Raw genomic sequence first — 17,500 nt, 5'->3', positions numbered from 1 at the left:
AAGCTCTTCACTTGTGTCTGATTTTCTGAAATAATTTGAAACCTGGAGAGGAGAGAAACCTCAAACGCTACGAATTGATTTTAAAATCCATTTTATGGTTTTCAAAGCTCTCAACCGTCTAGTGGCTTCGTTTAGATTTCTTCACGTCTGGCGAATTATGTTTCTAATCTCTCGTCCGAGCTGCAACGCATCTCAAAACCGAAGCAGAACGCGAGCAAAAAAACAGATTTTCGAAAGCAAAATCAATTAGTGTGCGAATCTTAAAGCTCCAATAACTATACGAACATATAGTATTTAAATATAATGACAAAATAGACTTTTATTTAGGTTTTTGTCTATGTATTCTGCATTTATCTTTTCATATTTCATATATAAGTTTAATTTCACAACAACGTTCATCAAGTAACTGTTCAAGGTTACTGCTCTTTAAAAGCACTAAATTATTCGCGTTATTTTTACAGAAATGTTTTAGTTCAAAACCCGACATATTTTTCATGTTACGGAATGTTCAGAGAATATTCAAATATTCAAATAACATTCCCAGAATTATAAAATGCAATGTTGCACTTAAATAAAATAATTAAAAATAATAAAAAAAGAAAAAAAGAAAGGGGTTCTGAACATTTTAGAAATGTTTTCGTAACTTCAGCAAACTGTTCAAATAATGTATTTTTGTTAGCTGGGTTAGATGCAAGATTTATTTTATTATTATGCTTGAAGTTTGGTTTATTAGGAGCTTTATTACCGCTGCTAGGTCTACCCCATCGAGCTTCGCTATGAGAGAGTGTACCTTTAATATGGATCGGTGGAAAAAGAGCGCCAGCAGCTGAATCAGGTCATAGTGCACGTATCCTTCTTTCTTCTCTGTGCCGATGATGTTGGGAGGATGATACGGCTTCCCCTTGTTCACATCCAGGTTCTGGTTGAATGGAAAAAAACTGAACTGGAAGAAGTATTTGACGACTATGGTGACCTGCAGAAAACAGAAACACATTTACCAATTATTTATACACACAGCATATTCACAGTAATAGTGCAACCATTTTAATTTGCCCGGGCCATCCAAAATGAGGATGAGTTTCTTCATCCGATTAGGAGAAATGTACGCTCTGCGGTGAATGGGTGCCGTCAGAATCCAAACAGCTGATAGTAAAACATTACAGCAATCCACACCTTTCCATCCTCTTGTTGCTTGATTCGAGCAGATTTCTCAGACAAGGTGACTTTTTGAGTATCACGAACAGAGGCTTACATAAACCTCTCCAGATGTTAACTGATGGACCGGAGTGCTTTGGATTATTGTGATGTTTGGACTCTCATTCCGACGGCACCCATTCACCGCAGAGGGTCCATTCCTGAGCAAATGATGCAATTCTAGTGTTCTGCATTTTGAATGGCGTCGGGGTGATTAACTCGAATGTACAGGACGCACAGAATATGTGCCTCCAGAATTAATTTCAAATTCACCAACCAACTGACCTCTGTGTACACGATGGCCGTCATCCAGAAACGCTTGCTGGGCCGAGGAACGGAGAGCATCGCCCACAGGAAGATGAGGATGGGCAGCACCAGCGTCGCCATGGAAGCGGAGATCATGTGGTTGAGGATGATGACCAGGTAGCAGACCATCTCAGAGTGAGCCACCAGCAGGTTATAGAGAGCGTAACACAGCTGGAGCCCGAGCGGCTGCGACTTATAGAAACTCTCAGAGTTCTCTAGCTCCTCGTCGTAGAACATTCTAAGAAACAGAGCATGTTAAACACACTTCTATTGTGCTTCGGAGATATTTGAAGATAAGCTAAAATTACTAAAACATTTTTGCGAAATAAAATAAAGATCAAATGTAAAATATTTAAATGCGTATTATATTAAATAAAAAATATTACAGATTAAAAAAAAAGAGATGACAAAAGCAAGCACACTGTAAAATTACTAAATGAAAACTAAATGTAAAGCTTCACTAACCATTTTGAAATTTAACTAAAGCTTAAATTAAAAAATATTACACCATTTTAGATGTGCTTTTAAAAATGTAGAGCACACTTTAAAATTACTAAAATAAATAACATCGAATCTAAATGGCAAATACTTGAAGGAAAACTAAAAAAAAAAAAAACATCAAATTAGTAACTGAGATAAAAATTATTTAAATAAAAATAAACAGCAACCATTTAGAAACATAAAAGCACATTCTACAAATTACTAAGTGAAATAAAATTAAATCTAAAGCTTAAAAAATAAATGACAGCTATTTTAAATTATTTAAAAAATATATAAAATGACAAAAGATCATGAAATAAAAAAATAAAAAAAATTAAAAAAAACTAAATTGACAAATGCAAATAACTATATATTGATCTATTTAGAAATACAAAAAAACTACAACAAAACAAGCAAAAAAAAAGTAATATTAAGTAAATCTAGTATTTAATAATAGTGAGATAAGGCTGGTTGGGGGTAAGATGTGTCAGTACTGGGATATGCAGTCAAGACGAGCTCTATGTGAAAGCACTTACTTGTTGAGCAGCAGTTCGCTGGCGGTCAGATCGGTGGTCATGGAGGGCAGCAGAGGGTCGTCCAGGTCGGATCTGCTGTCAGGGGTCATCAGCATCAGTCGTTTGTCACTGTCACTCCCGTCCGAGCTCACGGACAGACGGTCGAAGCTCACGGCTTTGCTGTAGCTGGGCGGCACGTCGGCGTCCGAGGTGTTGTGGCCGTCTGTGTCCGGGGTGAAAAGATGCCTGCTGATCACGTCCGCCTGTGCGTTCTCCGCTCCTGAAGACTCACCTTCGTCCCGCCGGATCAGCTGGTCACCGTCCTCATCTTCAGTGACGCTCAGCTCTTCCTCTCGATGCTCCTCGCAATCCGGCCGAGGAGCATCTTCAACTGCTTCCTCTGGATCCACCAAATCCCACTGGACTTCCTCTTCCACTTCCTGTGCGGCTTCCTCTGCCGATTCACCCGTCACTTCCACGGCTGGCTCGCCAGTCACTTCCTCTTCCAGCTCACCCGTTTCTCCCCGTGTCACTTCCTCTTCCGGCTCGTTCGTCACGTCCTCGTGATCTGCTCCTTCAGGTTTGGTTTCCTCCTCTCTCACCTGCACCTGTTCTCTTTCGTCCTCCACCTCGTCTATAGTATCGTTGGTTCCTTGCCGAGAGAAGAGTGTGACGCACTGAGTAGCTTCACTGAAAACAAACCACAAAAACAACACAAACAGGAAACAGCTGATGAGTTCAAAACAATAAATCGATCGCTGTAAACATATCAATCTGCAAACAGCGTATCGTCTTAAAGTTCACCCAAAAATTTGATTTTACGTTCCTCTGCTTACCCCCAGAGCATTCAAGATCAAAATCAATCAATTTTTCATTTTTGGGTGAACTCTCCCTTTAAGACATTTTGACATTGAATATTGGCTTTCAATAACAATTAGCTCCAATTACCAATGCTCTATACAAAAATATACACAAACAGATTTAAATATTAACTTTGTAAACATTTGTATATTTAATTTAAGTATTTTATTCATTTATAAAAGCTGACTGATGTCTGATACATCTCAAATTCTGAACCAATATTTTTTGTTATACTACAGTAATAAAAACTATAATTATATTACAAATAAATATATATTACAAATAAATATATATATATATAAATATATATATATATATATATATATATATATATATATATATAATAATGGATTATTTTATATTATTTTATATAAAAATATTATTATCAGTATTATTATGATTATTATGTTTCTGTTATTGTTTTTACTATTAATACATTTTATGTTAAATGTTTTCTATTAGAGTTCCACCAGATGGCGTTTATAATGCTAATAATGATTTCAATTATATTAATAAGAAAATAACACATTTGATTATTTTTCTAATACAAACATTATAATTATTATGGTATGTAAAAATAATATTTTATAATGATTAATAATAATAATTCAAATTTTCTTATTACAATGTATAACAAAAATAATAATATTAAATAATAAAAATGTAAAAAATAAATAAATATTATATATATATATAATAACTTTAATATGTATATTAAATATATCTATTTTAGTCATTTAGTATGTTCTTTTCAGTTATTCATTCATCTTTGTAAACCTATTTTCATAAAAAAAATGTAATGCTGAAATCAAAACAAAGAAAGAAAGGGTGGAGGGTGAGGATGAACGTGATGAAGATGTGATGATGAAGAGTCCAGCACCTGGACACGGCGCTGCTTCCGCTGTCCGCAGAGGAGTTCGACATGTCCAGACCGTACATTTTGCGCAGTTTGGGACGAGCACGTTCGCTGGTTTTGGGAATATTCTGAGGCATGTCGTCCAAGTCGTCTAAGGTGGACTGGCGGGAAAACAGCATGGTGGCTTCGGTGTACGCGCTGATGGACGGGTGACGTGAGCGGAAATGTGATGCAATGAAAATAATGACAAGGAAAAAAAAAATCATGAGGTTGCCAAGACACGAATGTCAAATTAAAGTGATGTCTGAGCAAAAAATCTTAACCCGGTCTTTTCTAATAATCTACATATCTGTAATCTAGGTGAAAGCTGAAGACCTGGAGATGCTGTCTCTGGAAGCGAAGGAGTCCAGGCTGTGACCGACTCGTCTGCGGCGCTCTTTGTTCGAGCACGAGTCCTCCTCACTGATCCGGTCCAGTCCAGATTCACGAGATCCGTTCAGTTTCATCTGCTTCTTGTAATACACATGAATGCTCTCGCGGGACGGCACGTTTCCCTGCGGGACAATCAGTACAGCGAGCCGCCGTTCATTTCATTGTTAGACTACATTTTTAGCGCTTTTTACATGTTATTGAGCTTAAGATTATTTCTATGTATCGTGAGCAGAACCTTCTTGACTTCTCTGGTCAGCATGCAGCGCTCGATACGCAGAACGGTGGAGATGTCGATGTACTCCCTGCAGACGGAGTTCAGCCACTTGGTGATGCTCTCGACGGTGGTCAGAAACAGCACCCAGGTGAACTTAATGATGTTGAAGACCCTCTTGAAGATGTTGTCTGCAGGGAGCGCAAAGTTTAGTTTGCTTTGTCTTAAAGGTAAGGACATATCATAATAATCGGACTTTTCCAAGTGCTATAATCAGGTCTCCGGCGCATCTACCAATCAGGTCAACGTTCGAAATGTTGAACTTTAAATGGCATCATAAAAGATCTCATTTAAACGGCGTCATCTGTGTTAGGAGAACAAGCTTTTGACGTCTCTCCTGAGGCCACAAGAGGGCGCTTCCTTTCAGTAAAATTGAAAAATTTCATTCAAAATAACGCGACTGTCTTCAAAACAAAAAAGTGCATCATGTTTACAATTATTTATAAACCATATGTAATTTACGAAGCCCTGTACGACATGCAACGATTTACTCAAATGTGCACACGACTATTATTATTTCATCCCCTCGATTTGCTAAATCAGGCATAAGTTTACTAATAAATTGTTTGTACGAATACTAAATCGCGTGCACAATTTAAAAATCGAGTGAACGAGACTTTGCCTACTATTTTTTCCTGCCCGTCATGTACGATCTGTAATGACGCAGCTATATTCTGGAAAAGTGGGCGGGGGCAGCAGCTCATTTGCATTTAAAGAAACATGCTCTAAATACGGCGTCTTTCTGCTTGCACTCAAAATATGCATTTTCAAAATTATATGATGAAAGGTCTGTGGGGTACTTTGAGCTGAAACTTTACAGATAGTTACATTTTGGTGACTTTTATCACATATTGTAAAAAGGGGCATGATACGTTTCCTTAAAGTTTATATAAACAGGAAATGAATGCGCTTCCTCAACGCACCCGGTCCTTCCATTTTGTCTTCCTCTGAACTCTGACGATCTTCATCAGCCATCTCTATCGCCACATGACCTGCACACACACACGAAGTTGCTCATTCATTAGCTCAATTCACAATCATGGCCGTTTTTTCAGTGAAACGTTCCATTGAAGTCTATTTCTATGTAGCCGTCGTGACTTTTTATCTTCGCGATTACAAGACAACGCTTTCCATGCATTTCCAAATTCTCCATTTTTTGTTTCACCATTAAAATAACGTCACTGCAGCGTCTCGTGATCCAGACTTTATTTCTGACAAAATCCGAAGAAATCACAAGTACAATACATAAACTTTATTCTCACTATTCTGAATGTTCCTCTCTAAATGACACATTTATATACATTTCATATTGAGTTTATCTCACGATATTCGATTCTGCTTTTATGTCTAGCAATTATTTGAACCGTCACAACTACCTTTTCTTTTACTGCCATCATTAATATTCACATGATAAAGCTGGCCATACCTTCTTTCTTGTCTTTTCTACGCCTGCGGCCGTAACGCTTCCAGAAATGCCGTCTCCCTTTGCCTTTTTCTTTCAGGGCTGCTTTAGAGTCAGCGATCCAGGTGTGATACACAAACTACACAACATCAGTAAGAATTCATCTATTAATGCTATGCTTAAAAAGCGTTGCACAGGGACGTCCACACATACACATCACACGTTCATACGTTTCAGGAAGCCGTTTAACTCATTATTCAAATTTCTCAACAACATACATATATTATATGCATAATTTAGACCAATATTTTGTGATTTAACCCCCTGAAAAGTCTGAATGGGACACAAGCACATCCACAGAATGCCAACGATGAATACAAACAACTGCTTTTTCTTTCCAAAATATCAAAATTTTTGAAAAAAAAAACATTTGCATTTTTGACTTTCGTTATACATGTGTATTGGCTTTTTTTTATTCATTCGTTGGATTGAACGAGTTGTTTGAATCCAGGTTCAGGAAAATGGAAAATTCAAACACAGTGAATGTTTTTTGCTCCACTAATATCTGAATGATCGGTGAACGCTTAGCGTAAAAATGATTTTTTGTGGCGATTTCTCAAATGCAGTGGAGCAAAACACATCATTCTGCTGCAAATGAAACTTTTATGAAAGTAAATAAACAAAACAAAAAAAAAGACAATGACTTAAAAATATAAGTACCTTCCCAAAAAAAAAAAAAAAAAAAACCACCACATGAAACAATGACCCTAAAATCATTTCCATTCCATGCGTCCTCAAAGGAGCGTCCGTATCAACGTTTCATATTTTTACTGGAACGACACGGAATGGAAATATATCTTGCAATAAAACACCATCAACAAACACAGAGAGGAAAACAGATGACCCTTTCAAGGTGGTACCTTGGCCGCCCTGATTAAATACTGCAGAACAGTTTTGGGCAGTTTAATGACTGATCTGGGTAAAGCCACGAGGGCCGAAGCAAACTTTCTGATCGCTCGCTGAGAGGAGAAAAACCAGGAGAAAGCCACAGCATCAGTGTCCTGAACCCATTCAAATACTTACAACACAACAATGATTAATCACTAAACAGATTGATTAAACCACTGTAACACCGCTCCGGAAACAACACTGGTGCTTTCGAGGAATTGTTATTTCTTTATAACCGTAATTGCATTGCATTGCATTTTAGCTTTTAACCCTAAAACAAAGCATTGAAATATCTTATGTATGACGTACACATGAATACACACACATGCATGTGTGTATTTTAACCAGAAAACTGTTTATACATGCCTAACTGTAAATTTCCCTTTCATAGACAATAGCAACCTGTATATTATGCTGTAAACACATTCACCTGTAATTTCATTTATACATATTTATTTCCTGTACATATTACCTGTATGTGCACTTGTAATTTATATTTACACCGATATCCTGCACTTGCTGCTTATTGCACTCCTGTTTAGACCTAAACTGCATTTCGTTACCTTGTACTTGTACATGTGCAATGACAATAAAGTTGAATCTAATCTAATCTAATATTTTGAAAATATGTGCATTTATATATTTATATTATTATATTTTATATATATTTAATATGTAACCTAGCATATTTTTTCCTAAATATACACAGTAGACACTCATTATGTGAACAAAAACTTTTATTTTGGAATGTGATTAATCGTTTGACAGCACTAATTTATTTTTATATATATATATATATATATATATATATATATATTATATCTGGATTTATATATACACAAGAAATCTGTGCTGTGTATGCACAAACATATTGATATAATTTAGATTAAAAGCCGAATCTGAATTTTATACTCTTACATCTGCACCAAACCATTTTGCTTAGTCTGAAGCTCTGATTAAAATGTGTTTTTCCTCCAAATCAATATCAACTACATGAGCCATAAAAGTCAGACAGATCAAAAACGATCCGAAACCTCCAGAGAAGTTGAGTCTGTTTTCTTCCGCAGACCAGCAGCGCTTCACTCACCTGGAAGGCTGATCTCTTGGGTGCTTCTTCGTCTTTTTTCTCCTCCTCTTCCTCCTCCTCTTCACTGTCAGTTTCAAACAGGTAATAATCACCGCTTCTCACCACTGAGAGAGGAACGGAGGAGCGGAAACAATCAGATAAAACTGGCCAGCGGGAGAACGACGCGTTTCTGACGAATCACGTAACGTAATAAACGTCGAAAAGGTTTGTTCTTGAGTTATCGACAAAGCACATGACATAACGGAAAATGCTAACGGATCACTTGGCAAACTTACCTGAAACTCTAAATCTGAAGACCGCAGTTTTATAAAGCATAACAGATTAGCAGGAGTCATGAACGTTTGTAAAGCGCTATCATAAAAACAATAAAACCTTAGAAGACTTGTTCACATCCCATTTTAGACTCGTCTATATTTGTTATGCTACTTCAACAGAACAGCGTATTATCAATAAAATGAACCAACAAAATAAATGAAAAATTCCAGCCGTGTCTCTGCTTGTGTTTGCAGTTTCACAATCGCATGGAAAAACAGGATTTGGGTTAAAGTAACTGCCTTGTGTCCTTGAACAGAAGAGCCGCAACGGACGGGGAGGACAGGGGAGGATGCTGGGAAAACATTTCAGACACCTCAGATGAACAAAACCCTAAAAACCTCGTAAAAAAATGACTATTTTAGACGTAACACCGCAGTAATGCCATGGACTTTCGGACAGGATCATGATAGTAATACTATGGTATTCTCTGCAGTACTTGTAAATACCATAGTATATGAATATGGCAATCATATTCAATCATGTACCATGGTATTACTGTCTGATACCGTCGCTGTACCACGGTATCACCACAGCGAGGTTTTACTGTACAGTCTGTAATCACTATATAAACCAGTACTGGTGTTTACGAAGGTTTATAGTTAAATCAAATCTCACGTGCTTCAGTATCGCGCTGATAACGGAGATCAGCTCATCAAAGACGACAAAATAAATACCATCTCACGATGAGTTTGAGGGCATTTCTTTTGCTTTTTGATGCTTTCCTTTGAGCACTTTCTTTGTTGAAGAGGAGATAAAGAGAGGTTTATAAAGTTATTTCACCCAAAAATGAACATTCAATCAACCCCTTGTCGATCAAAAAGGTTTTTTTCCCTCACACTGGCCTTCTCTTTTACATGCTGTGACATTTTTATCCTAATAGTTTACTGACAAAAAAAAAAAAAAACTGTATTTTCAGCTTCATAATGTGCTCCGCATCAATCTCTCAGCGATTGGGAGATGTTTTTAATGCTTTTTGCTCACTAAGGCTTTATTTATTTCAACAAACACGCCGCAATACTGCAGAATAATTTGAAAACGTTTTAAATCTTTGTAAATATTTAAAATATATTTCACATTTTTGTGTAAATTTATATTTTTCCTCAGGGTTTTTGTTGGAATAGAAAGGTAGAAAAATGCATTTATTTGAAATAGAAATGTTTTGTAATATTATACTTTGTTCTTTACAGTCATACTTTACAGTTTGATCAAATTCAATGCCTCTCCTGTGAAAAAAAAAAGCTAAAATCATTAAAAAATATATAAAAACAATCTTGACTTATAAGGGTGTCACGAACCCACTAAATAACTCCCTAAAACTTTTTAAAGCTTTTGCATTTGTGGATGAAATACTCTTATAATATCAGGTCAGCTCAAGCTGATTCATTATTATATGCCGATGAGGGAAATCTCTCTCTTTTCCTCAAAAGAGTGTGTGGTGGATTTTAATAAAGCAGAACGATTCTCTACTGTCCGGCTCCATTCACCTGCTCAAACCAGAACCATCCAGACGTTCAACTTTTCCCGGCTGCCGTATAGATCTATTTAAGGCACCGAATCGCATAAGCGCTACAGTACTTTTATTTAAAATTCATAAAAATGTGACTCCTGATGAAACGAGTGCTTTAAAGTATCTACCGCTGGTAGTTAACTCTGTATGTACAGACGGCCTTAAATAGATGTGGAAAAGTCTGAGGTCTGGAGGGTGGGTTTGTCGTCTCGGAGGTCTGACGGAGCCCAGGTGCAGTATGGGAATCCTCTGATTTCTGGTCGAGGACACAAGGATCAGTGAAGATCAGAGGAAGGTATGAGGAACCTACTGGACGCATGGTCAACCCAAGGCCTCCACCACTGCTTTTTTTGCACCTTGTTTTTCTTTTTCTCTGCAAATGAAACGTTAGAACGTTAATGAAAGCATGTGAGCAGTGACGGACGAAATTGGAAATGAAACCTTTTCCTGGTTGCTTTTACGAAAAACGTGAACAATATGCAGCTCAATACACACGCAATGCTTACGTAGACGTATGTTACCGTTCTGCCGGCGGTGTTCCTGTGAAAGCACGCTATTTTATCTTACTGTCGTGATCTACACCGTACCGTCGTCGTCGTCGTCGTCCTCGTTGTCGTCCGGTTGGATGAGTTTCTGCTCGTCTCCAGACTCCTGAGCCATGCTGAGCATCTTCTCTTTTCCTCTCTTGAACTTCTGCTGTCGCGTTTTAATACGATCCATCCTAAATGAACGCATTCATAGCAGTGAGAGAAATCCTTCTCCAGTAATGATAAACTGGAGAAGTAGACTGTAACATGCATTTATGTAAAAAGTCTCTTTTGCTCACCAAGGCTTCATTTACCTAATCGTAAAAACAGTAATATTATGAAATATGCTTAATATTATTGCTGTGATTAAAGCTGAATTGTCAGCGTCCATTACGTTAAAGGAAAATGAGATCTTTTTGACCGAAAGCTTTTTAATGCTGGCTTGCTCACGAAAGCAAAGCTTGCACAAAGATTTCTAGGCTGCTTGGCTTTCGATTGGAAATTATGATTCAGGTAACTGCTGATCTCTACTATGGATTATTGCATGCAGCTGAAGTCAAACACAAAAATGGCGGCACGTGAACGAAAGGATGCTTCTCACTGTCTCTTCAGTTGCTCCATGGATTTCTTCTCCTCCTCCAGACGAGCTCTCACGGCCTTCACGATGCTGGCCTGAAACAACTCAGCTCCTCTGACGGACAGACGGATGGATAATACTCAACTATACTGTACTACATACAATAAATGACACACTCATGTTCTTAGTAGTGCTTTCAAACGATTAATTGTGATTAATAGGGCTGGGATGGATTGATGGATGGATGGATGGATGGATGGATGGATGGATGGATGGATGGATGGATGGATGGATGGATGGATGGATGGATGGATGGATGGATGGATGGATGGATGGATGGATGGATGGATGGATGGATGGATGGATGGATGGATGGATGGATGGATGGAAGACAAGCTATGTGATATTGTGTTCAGTATCACGGGTGGTTCGAGATGAGCATAAATATATCGACATATACAGTATATCGCAATTGATGGCATCCAAAATAAAAGCTTCTGTTTACATTATATATGAAGGTGTACTTTGTTTATTTATTAGGTATATATTTTACGTACATGCATACAGTATATATTTTGAAAATACTCACAGGTATATGCATTTAAATTATTTTATTTGATACAATATATAAATATAAATATAAATATATATATATATATATATATATATATATATATATATATATATATATATATATATATATACATACATATATATATATACACGCATATATGTGTGTGTGTGTGTGTGTTTGTTTAATAGAAGCATAATAGATATTTACAAAACACCTTCACATATCATATTATTTCTTTAATTAAGCTTTTTTACCTCCAAATTCAGAGGTTATGTCTCTCAATTCAGATTTTTTTTTCCCCTCAGGATTTTTGTCTTTATATCTCACAATTCTTACTTTTTTACTCAGAACTCAGAATCCTGACGTGTTTATATGCTTGCGACATTATATCTTGTAATTCAGAATTCACATTAGGAATTTTTCCTCACGATTGTGGTAGAACATTAAAAACTGCAATTTATCCCCCAATTCTAATAATATACGTGCTTTCTGAAATAGAACTGATTAAAAAGTCACAACTGCAAGATATGAAGATGTGGGCTAAAATATATTTTCCATAGAAATCGTACCGAGAAGCGAGGATCTGTCCGGCGCGGATGTCTGCCACCACATGCAGGAAGTAGTAGCTCATGAAGACGCGTCTCTGCAGCAGGAGAAACGTAAAGCAGATACTGTCCCAGATGATCCCGGCCTCATCCTTTGGCATCTCACATTGTACTTTAGACACGCCGGAACACACAAACCATTAGAGGTCTGAATAATGCAACGCTGCTTTTCAAACAAAAAATATAAGCTGAGGTTTCTGAGCAAATAAGCATAAAAATACAAGGACGGGAGTAATGGGTTCCTCAAAGGATCCACTTTCCTGCAGAGTGCTATGGCGTCTTTGCAAGGACACAAATACGCTGCCTTCTTTTTAAACTGTGATGCTTTTGTAGACAGCTCACAATATGTGTTGAATTTATATAACAAGAATTTTAGCCAAAAGCAACCTTTCTTTACCTTCTTTGCCTTCTAGAACCTTGTATTCTTTTATGGTGCAGGCGAGACTGAGCAGCTGAACCAACCAGCAGCTGTTGTCCACCAAATAGTTGATGTAACCACACGCCAAAATCTGTGGGGGAGAAAAAAAAAACATCATATGTGTGTGTGTACAGTGTATATTTACTTTTAATTTATAAATACACACATATAACATATATTTTGAAAATATTTACTTGCACTTGCATGCATGCAGTTATATTCATATATATTATATCATATATAAATACATTTAAAACATAAACATAAATTATTATTCTTAAATATATACACTTATATGTGTGTATAGTGTGTATTTTTATTTCTATATTGTATAAAAATTGTATTTTGGATACAATAAATCATGATTAATTGTTTCACAGCACTAATATATATATATATATATATATATATATATATATATATATATATATATATATATGTGTGTGTGTGTGTGTGTGTGTGTGTGTGTGTGTGTGTATAGACTGTATAGACCAAATACACATAATAAAATCATATTAATTTTGAAGCATGATTCAACTATATGTTAATTTAGCACTAAATTCAGAGTATATACTGTAAATAAAAATAGTTTCACTGTACTGTAAAATTAAAAATAAAATGAAAAATTAATAAATTATGTTTTTGATGTTCTTTTTATTCCTGTGGCAATAAATGAATACATGAATGTAATCATTGGCTGAAAATGCATTAAATGTATATCTTAAAGGTATAAGACACTCACAGCAAACACGTTCTTCATCGTGATGACGAAGACATTGTAAGCTATGAGGAAGTCCCAGTAACGGAGGATCTTCTTGATCGGCTTGAGCAGGAGATCCCCACCGAAGAGCAGGAAGTAAAAACACGCCACCAGGTAACCCATGCAGAAGATGCTGATCCGAGTTGTGCCCGTGATGAAGATGATGGTCAGGACGAACCAGAACAGGTAGCTGAACATGATCACCTTCAGCATGTCCAGGTACGACCTGAGAGAAGGGAATAAGATTAACACGCGAGTAACGTTTAGCTGACGTTTGTTTACTACCCATCCAAACTAGGGATGTTAACTTCTTAGCAGATACCGATAGCTGAGTGATATCGGCCGATACCGATACCGATAACGATACCGATAGTTTAATTTCTTAAGAAAAAAAAATTGATCTCTCCCATTAACTATAGGGATCCCTCGATTTCTTTTACATAATATTACACTGTAAAAACTATACATTTTGAAAAATTGTGAAAACTGAAAAACAAATATTGACTCAACAAACCGCTGCCCAATCATTACCCCCAAACTAAAAATGCATTGTACTAATTTTAGCTGGAGGTCTTAAGTCTAAATTAAAAATACCTATTCACCATTTAAAAGTTCTGTTAAGCAGAAGTGAGAAATCAGTGTCCAAAAAAAAAAAAAATTAAGTTAAAAATTGTATTCATTAAGTCAGGTTTAACTTAAACAGAGAGCAGGTTTTAGTAATTTCGGCATAAAATGTGGATGCTACATTACTGCCAAAGTGTTCTTTCTCTACGTGATATTCAGTCTTTAAAAATGTATTCGAGCAGAAAATGGAAGATACAAGTCATGTTTTTTGTCTTTTCACAAAGCAACATGACTGTAAATGTGATATAAAATATTGCTTTTTTTTTTGCTCAATTTCACCAACAAACAAATCACAATTTGCGTCTCTGAGCAATATCATGGTGTTTTGTTCCTGGGTCAATCACAAATGAATCATTAAATGATTCGGTTCAGTCGCAATGACTCACTTATTAACAGTGACTTGATGCCACCTGCTTTTTTTGTGGTTTTAATTTCAATTAAATTCAATTCAAGTTTATTTGTATAGCGCTTTTTACAATGGCTATTGTTCCAAAGCAGCTTCACAAAAGCAAATTATTATATAACAAAAGCAAATCATTCCACAGACAAAAGCAATCATTCCACAGACAAAAGCATTTCATATTTAAAGTATTTTTTTTTTTATTTTAAATAATCCCAAATATCCGTTTTCAACCGCTTTAAATGCCACTTCAAATGTGTTTCCGCAAACAAGACGCATTGCAAAGATTAATTTAGTTAGTACTGATTTCATTTGATTGGTAACGACCCAAAGGTCTTATTCCAATTGACTAATAAAATGTTATGCAAACTTTTTTTGTCCCAAAAGATGATGCACACTTTAACAAAAATGGCTTTATAAAGGTAAAAATGGCCATAAAAGGTAATATATATATATATATATATATATATATATATATATATATATATATATATATATATATATATATATATATATGATTAAAAATGAAAGAGAAATAAAATAGTTTAAAGCATAGTGAATAAAATGTGATAAGTTAACTTAACGCACTTGATTTTAGGAGCACAGCGGAGTTATGCAAACTGGGAAGCAGGCATAATTTATTTAAATATTATGCTTCATTTCCTATATAGTATCAGACATCCTGACAGGCCTAATTATAATGAGCGGATCGATACCAGCAGTGATTCCTTCACATGTATATGGGTGCGCTTCTCATTTTCCTGCACGCTAAAAGCTCAAACATGCTTTAAAATGCACTTTAGACCCGCCACTCCAAAGGTTAAAGTACATCCTCCTGGCTTCACGGCCCGTTTGCAGACGCTGGACGTTGTGTTTAGCCACAGACCTGTGCTAAGAGCTCTGATGAAAAGCTGAGATGTTGTGATATGGACCTGCATTGATGGACCACAACAAGCAGCAGCTTCCTCTCCTAAAATCAATCACCTTGTAGAAAAAAGATCAGTCCGTACTCAAAAGCTACTTATTGGGTTAGAGCTCAGACACAGAGAGAAAGAGAGCGCGTGATGGTGCCTTATGGATTTTTCCCTTCTTTCTGCAATACGATCCATGGAAATTCTTGGAAAGTGAGGGTGAAAGAGGATCGCGTACCGTACAGTAGAGAGACTGACATTCAAAGACCTGAATAAACTGCTCCTCAACCTCAGGTGTCAGGAAACATTCACACTGACAGCAACGAGCAGTGAGGATATTATTCATATGTCATGAGGAAAGTCTGAAAAATATCTGAAAAAGTATATGTGTGTGTGGTTTTTTTTAATTTAGTTTCCTGTAAGGGGTGGGTTTGGGTGAAGGACAAGAGCACATCCGGTTTGTAGAGAATAAAAACCATTGCCTATAAAGAGCGCCCACAAACTTGACATAACGGGACATAAATTTATATAATGACATAGGTTGTACAAATTACATTACAAGGTGAAGGTGACTTTTCAGGACGTGTGTGTGTGTGTGTGTGTGTGCGTTTGTGCGTAAACCCACTGGATGCCAAGCTGGGACATTTTAAGTAAACCCAAAAAAATAGGTCAAAATTAGGTTTTCATTAAATGATTATTCTAAAACAACTTTTATAGTGTAGCATTTCTAAAAATATCTTGGCAGAATTCACCTGTTTAGTGCAGAAAAACAATTCCCAAATCAAAATGAACCACTTAACACATACAATAAAGCTATATGAATGCACATTTCCCACCAGTCCTGTGTAAACTACGGCACACCAAGTTTATTTATACATTTTTATATTGTGAGACGGCAGAGCGCAAGAAAATAATGCAGTCTGAAAAAAGCTGTCCAATTAAACAATCTTGCTCGTCTCAGTCTGCTCGATCTCATCGATGTCAGTGTCCTAAAACAATGTCATTATGGACTATTTGACGTCCAGATATGAATTATGTTCATCTGATGATGAAGTTAGTAAAGTGGAGGAGTTCGATGACAGTCTGTTATACACCCACTGCCTAAAAATGTTTAATTTAGTCAACTAAAATATTCCAGTTGTCACTTAAGCAACTTAAAATTTCAAGTTGACTAAACAAAAAATTTTAAGTTGAAACAACTTGATTGTTTTTTTTGAGGTACACTATTACACGCTATCAAAACAAACGAGGTGATCAAAAGTCATGGCTTCTTCAGGGTATATATTATTAGTGTTTTATATTTATTTATGTTTCATATTTCTATTTATGAGTGATAGCCTAATTTAAAGACTAGGCTGCATTCGTAAACTTAAATGTGGGATTTTTTCTCAAATTGTATGAAAACAAGTCTTTAAAATCACTGAAGTGGTCAATAAACGAAGCTCACTTTTACATTGTGTACACTTTGTTGATCATAGAGAACTTGAGCTTTCTGTCAAAACTGTAAATGCATTTCAAGTATGAGCGTGCTGTTTGATAAAAGGCGTTTTAAAATATAAATGAAAAGCGTGAACCTGTGAGTTAAGGATGTTTCGTGAGTACCTGCAGTGAATGAAGTCCGGTACGGGGTTGTGAACGCTGAAGGACGCCGCGTCCAGGTCTCGGCAGATCTCCACATTATCTCCCGCCATCAGACGAACGGCAGCTTTGTTTTCATCTTCAAACACCTGCCTCTGCAGCGACGCACACAGCAGCAGCATGAAGTCATCTACATCAGACAAACGCAAGAGCAGAGGAGAGAAGGGTCAAGATGGAGGACATAGAGGCTAATGATATTTTTGTCTGTTGGCAGTTGCTAGGTACCCATGGTACAAAAAAGTGTTGTAAGCATTAACTCTGAATATTTCTGAGGTATAACTCACACACGAGG

General features: G+C 36.4%; 1 protein-coding gene across 4 annotated transcripts in view; it reads right to left on the bottom strand.

Annotated features, from left to right (window-relative positions):
- LOC122335699 (piezo-type mechanosensitive ion channel component 2) overlaps window positions 1–17,500 on the bottom strand; it is a 78,322-nt gene that overhangs the window by 11,524 nt on the left and 49,298 nt on the right. For 3 of the 4 annotated variants that reach the window (XM_043233548.1, XM_043233550.1, XM_043233549.1), the window contains 18 exons: window positions 17,493–17,500; window positions 17,173–17,338; window positions 13,618–13,861; window positions 12,855–12,966; window positions 12,422–12,569; window positions 11,303–11,392; window positions 10,762–10,895; window positions 10,485–10,547; window positions 8,353–8,456; window positions 7,238–7,336; window positions 6,342–6,456; window positions 5,839–5,907; window positions 4,880–5,046; window positions 4,588–4,766; window positions 4,237–4,410; window positions 2,517–3,185; window positions 1,480–1,738; window positions 791–973 (listed from right to left, as the gene is read on the bottom strand). The exon at window positions 17,493–17,500 is cut by the window's right edge and continues 94 nt beyond it. In XM_043233548.1, coding sequence (XP_043089483.1) covers window positions 791–973; window positions 1,480–1,738; window positions 2,517–3,185; window positions 4,237–4,410; window positions 4,588–4,766; window positions 4,880–5,046; window positions 5,839–5,907; window positions 6,342–6,456; window positions 7,238–7,336; window positions 8,353–8,456; window positions 10,485–10,547; window positions 10,762–10,895; window positions 11,303–11,392; window positions 12,422–12,569; window positions 12,855–12,966; window positions 13,618–13,861; window positions 17,173–17,338; window positions 17,493–17,500 — 2,983 coding nt within the window. The remainder of the gene's footprint in view (window positions 1–790; window positions 974–1,479; window positions 1,739–2,516; window positions 3,186–4,236; window positions 4,411–4,587; window positions 4,767–4,879; window positions 5,047–5,838; window positions 5,908–6,341; window positions 6,457–7,237; window positions 7,337–8,352; window positions 8,457–10,484; window positions 10,548–10,761; window positions 10,896–11,302; window positions 11,393–12,421; window positions 12,570–12,854; window positions 12,967–13,617; window positions 13,862–17,172; window positions 17,339–17,492) is intronic. The other variant, XM_043233551.1, reaches the window with a different exon arrangement.

This window comes from Puntigrus tetrazona, unplaced genomic scaffold (genome assembly GCF_018831695.1).
Source record: "Puntigrus tetrazona isolate hp1 unplaced genomic scaffold, ASM1883169v1 S000000846, whole genome shotgun sequence".
Classification (NCBI taxonomy): domain Eukaryota; kingdom Metazoa; phylum Chordata; class Actinopteri; order Cypriniformes; family Cyprinidae; genus Puntigrus; species Puntigrus tetrazona.
This window is presented reverse-complemented; position numbering and strand designations above follow the sequence as displayed.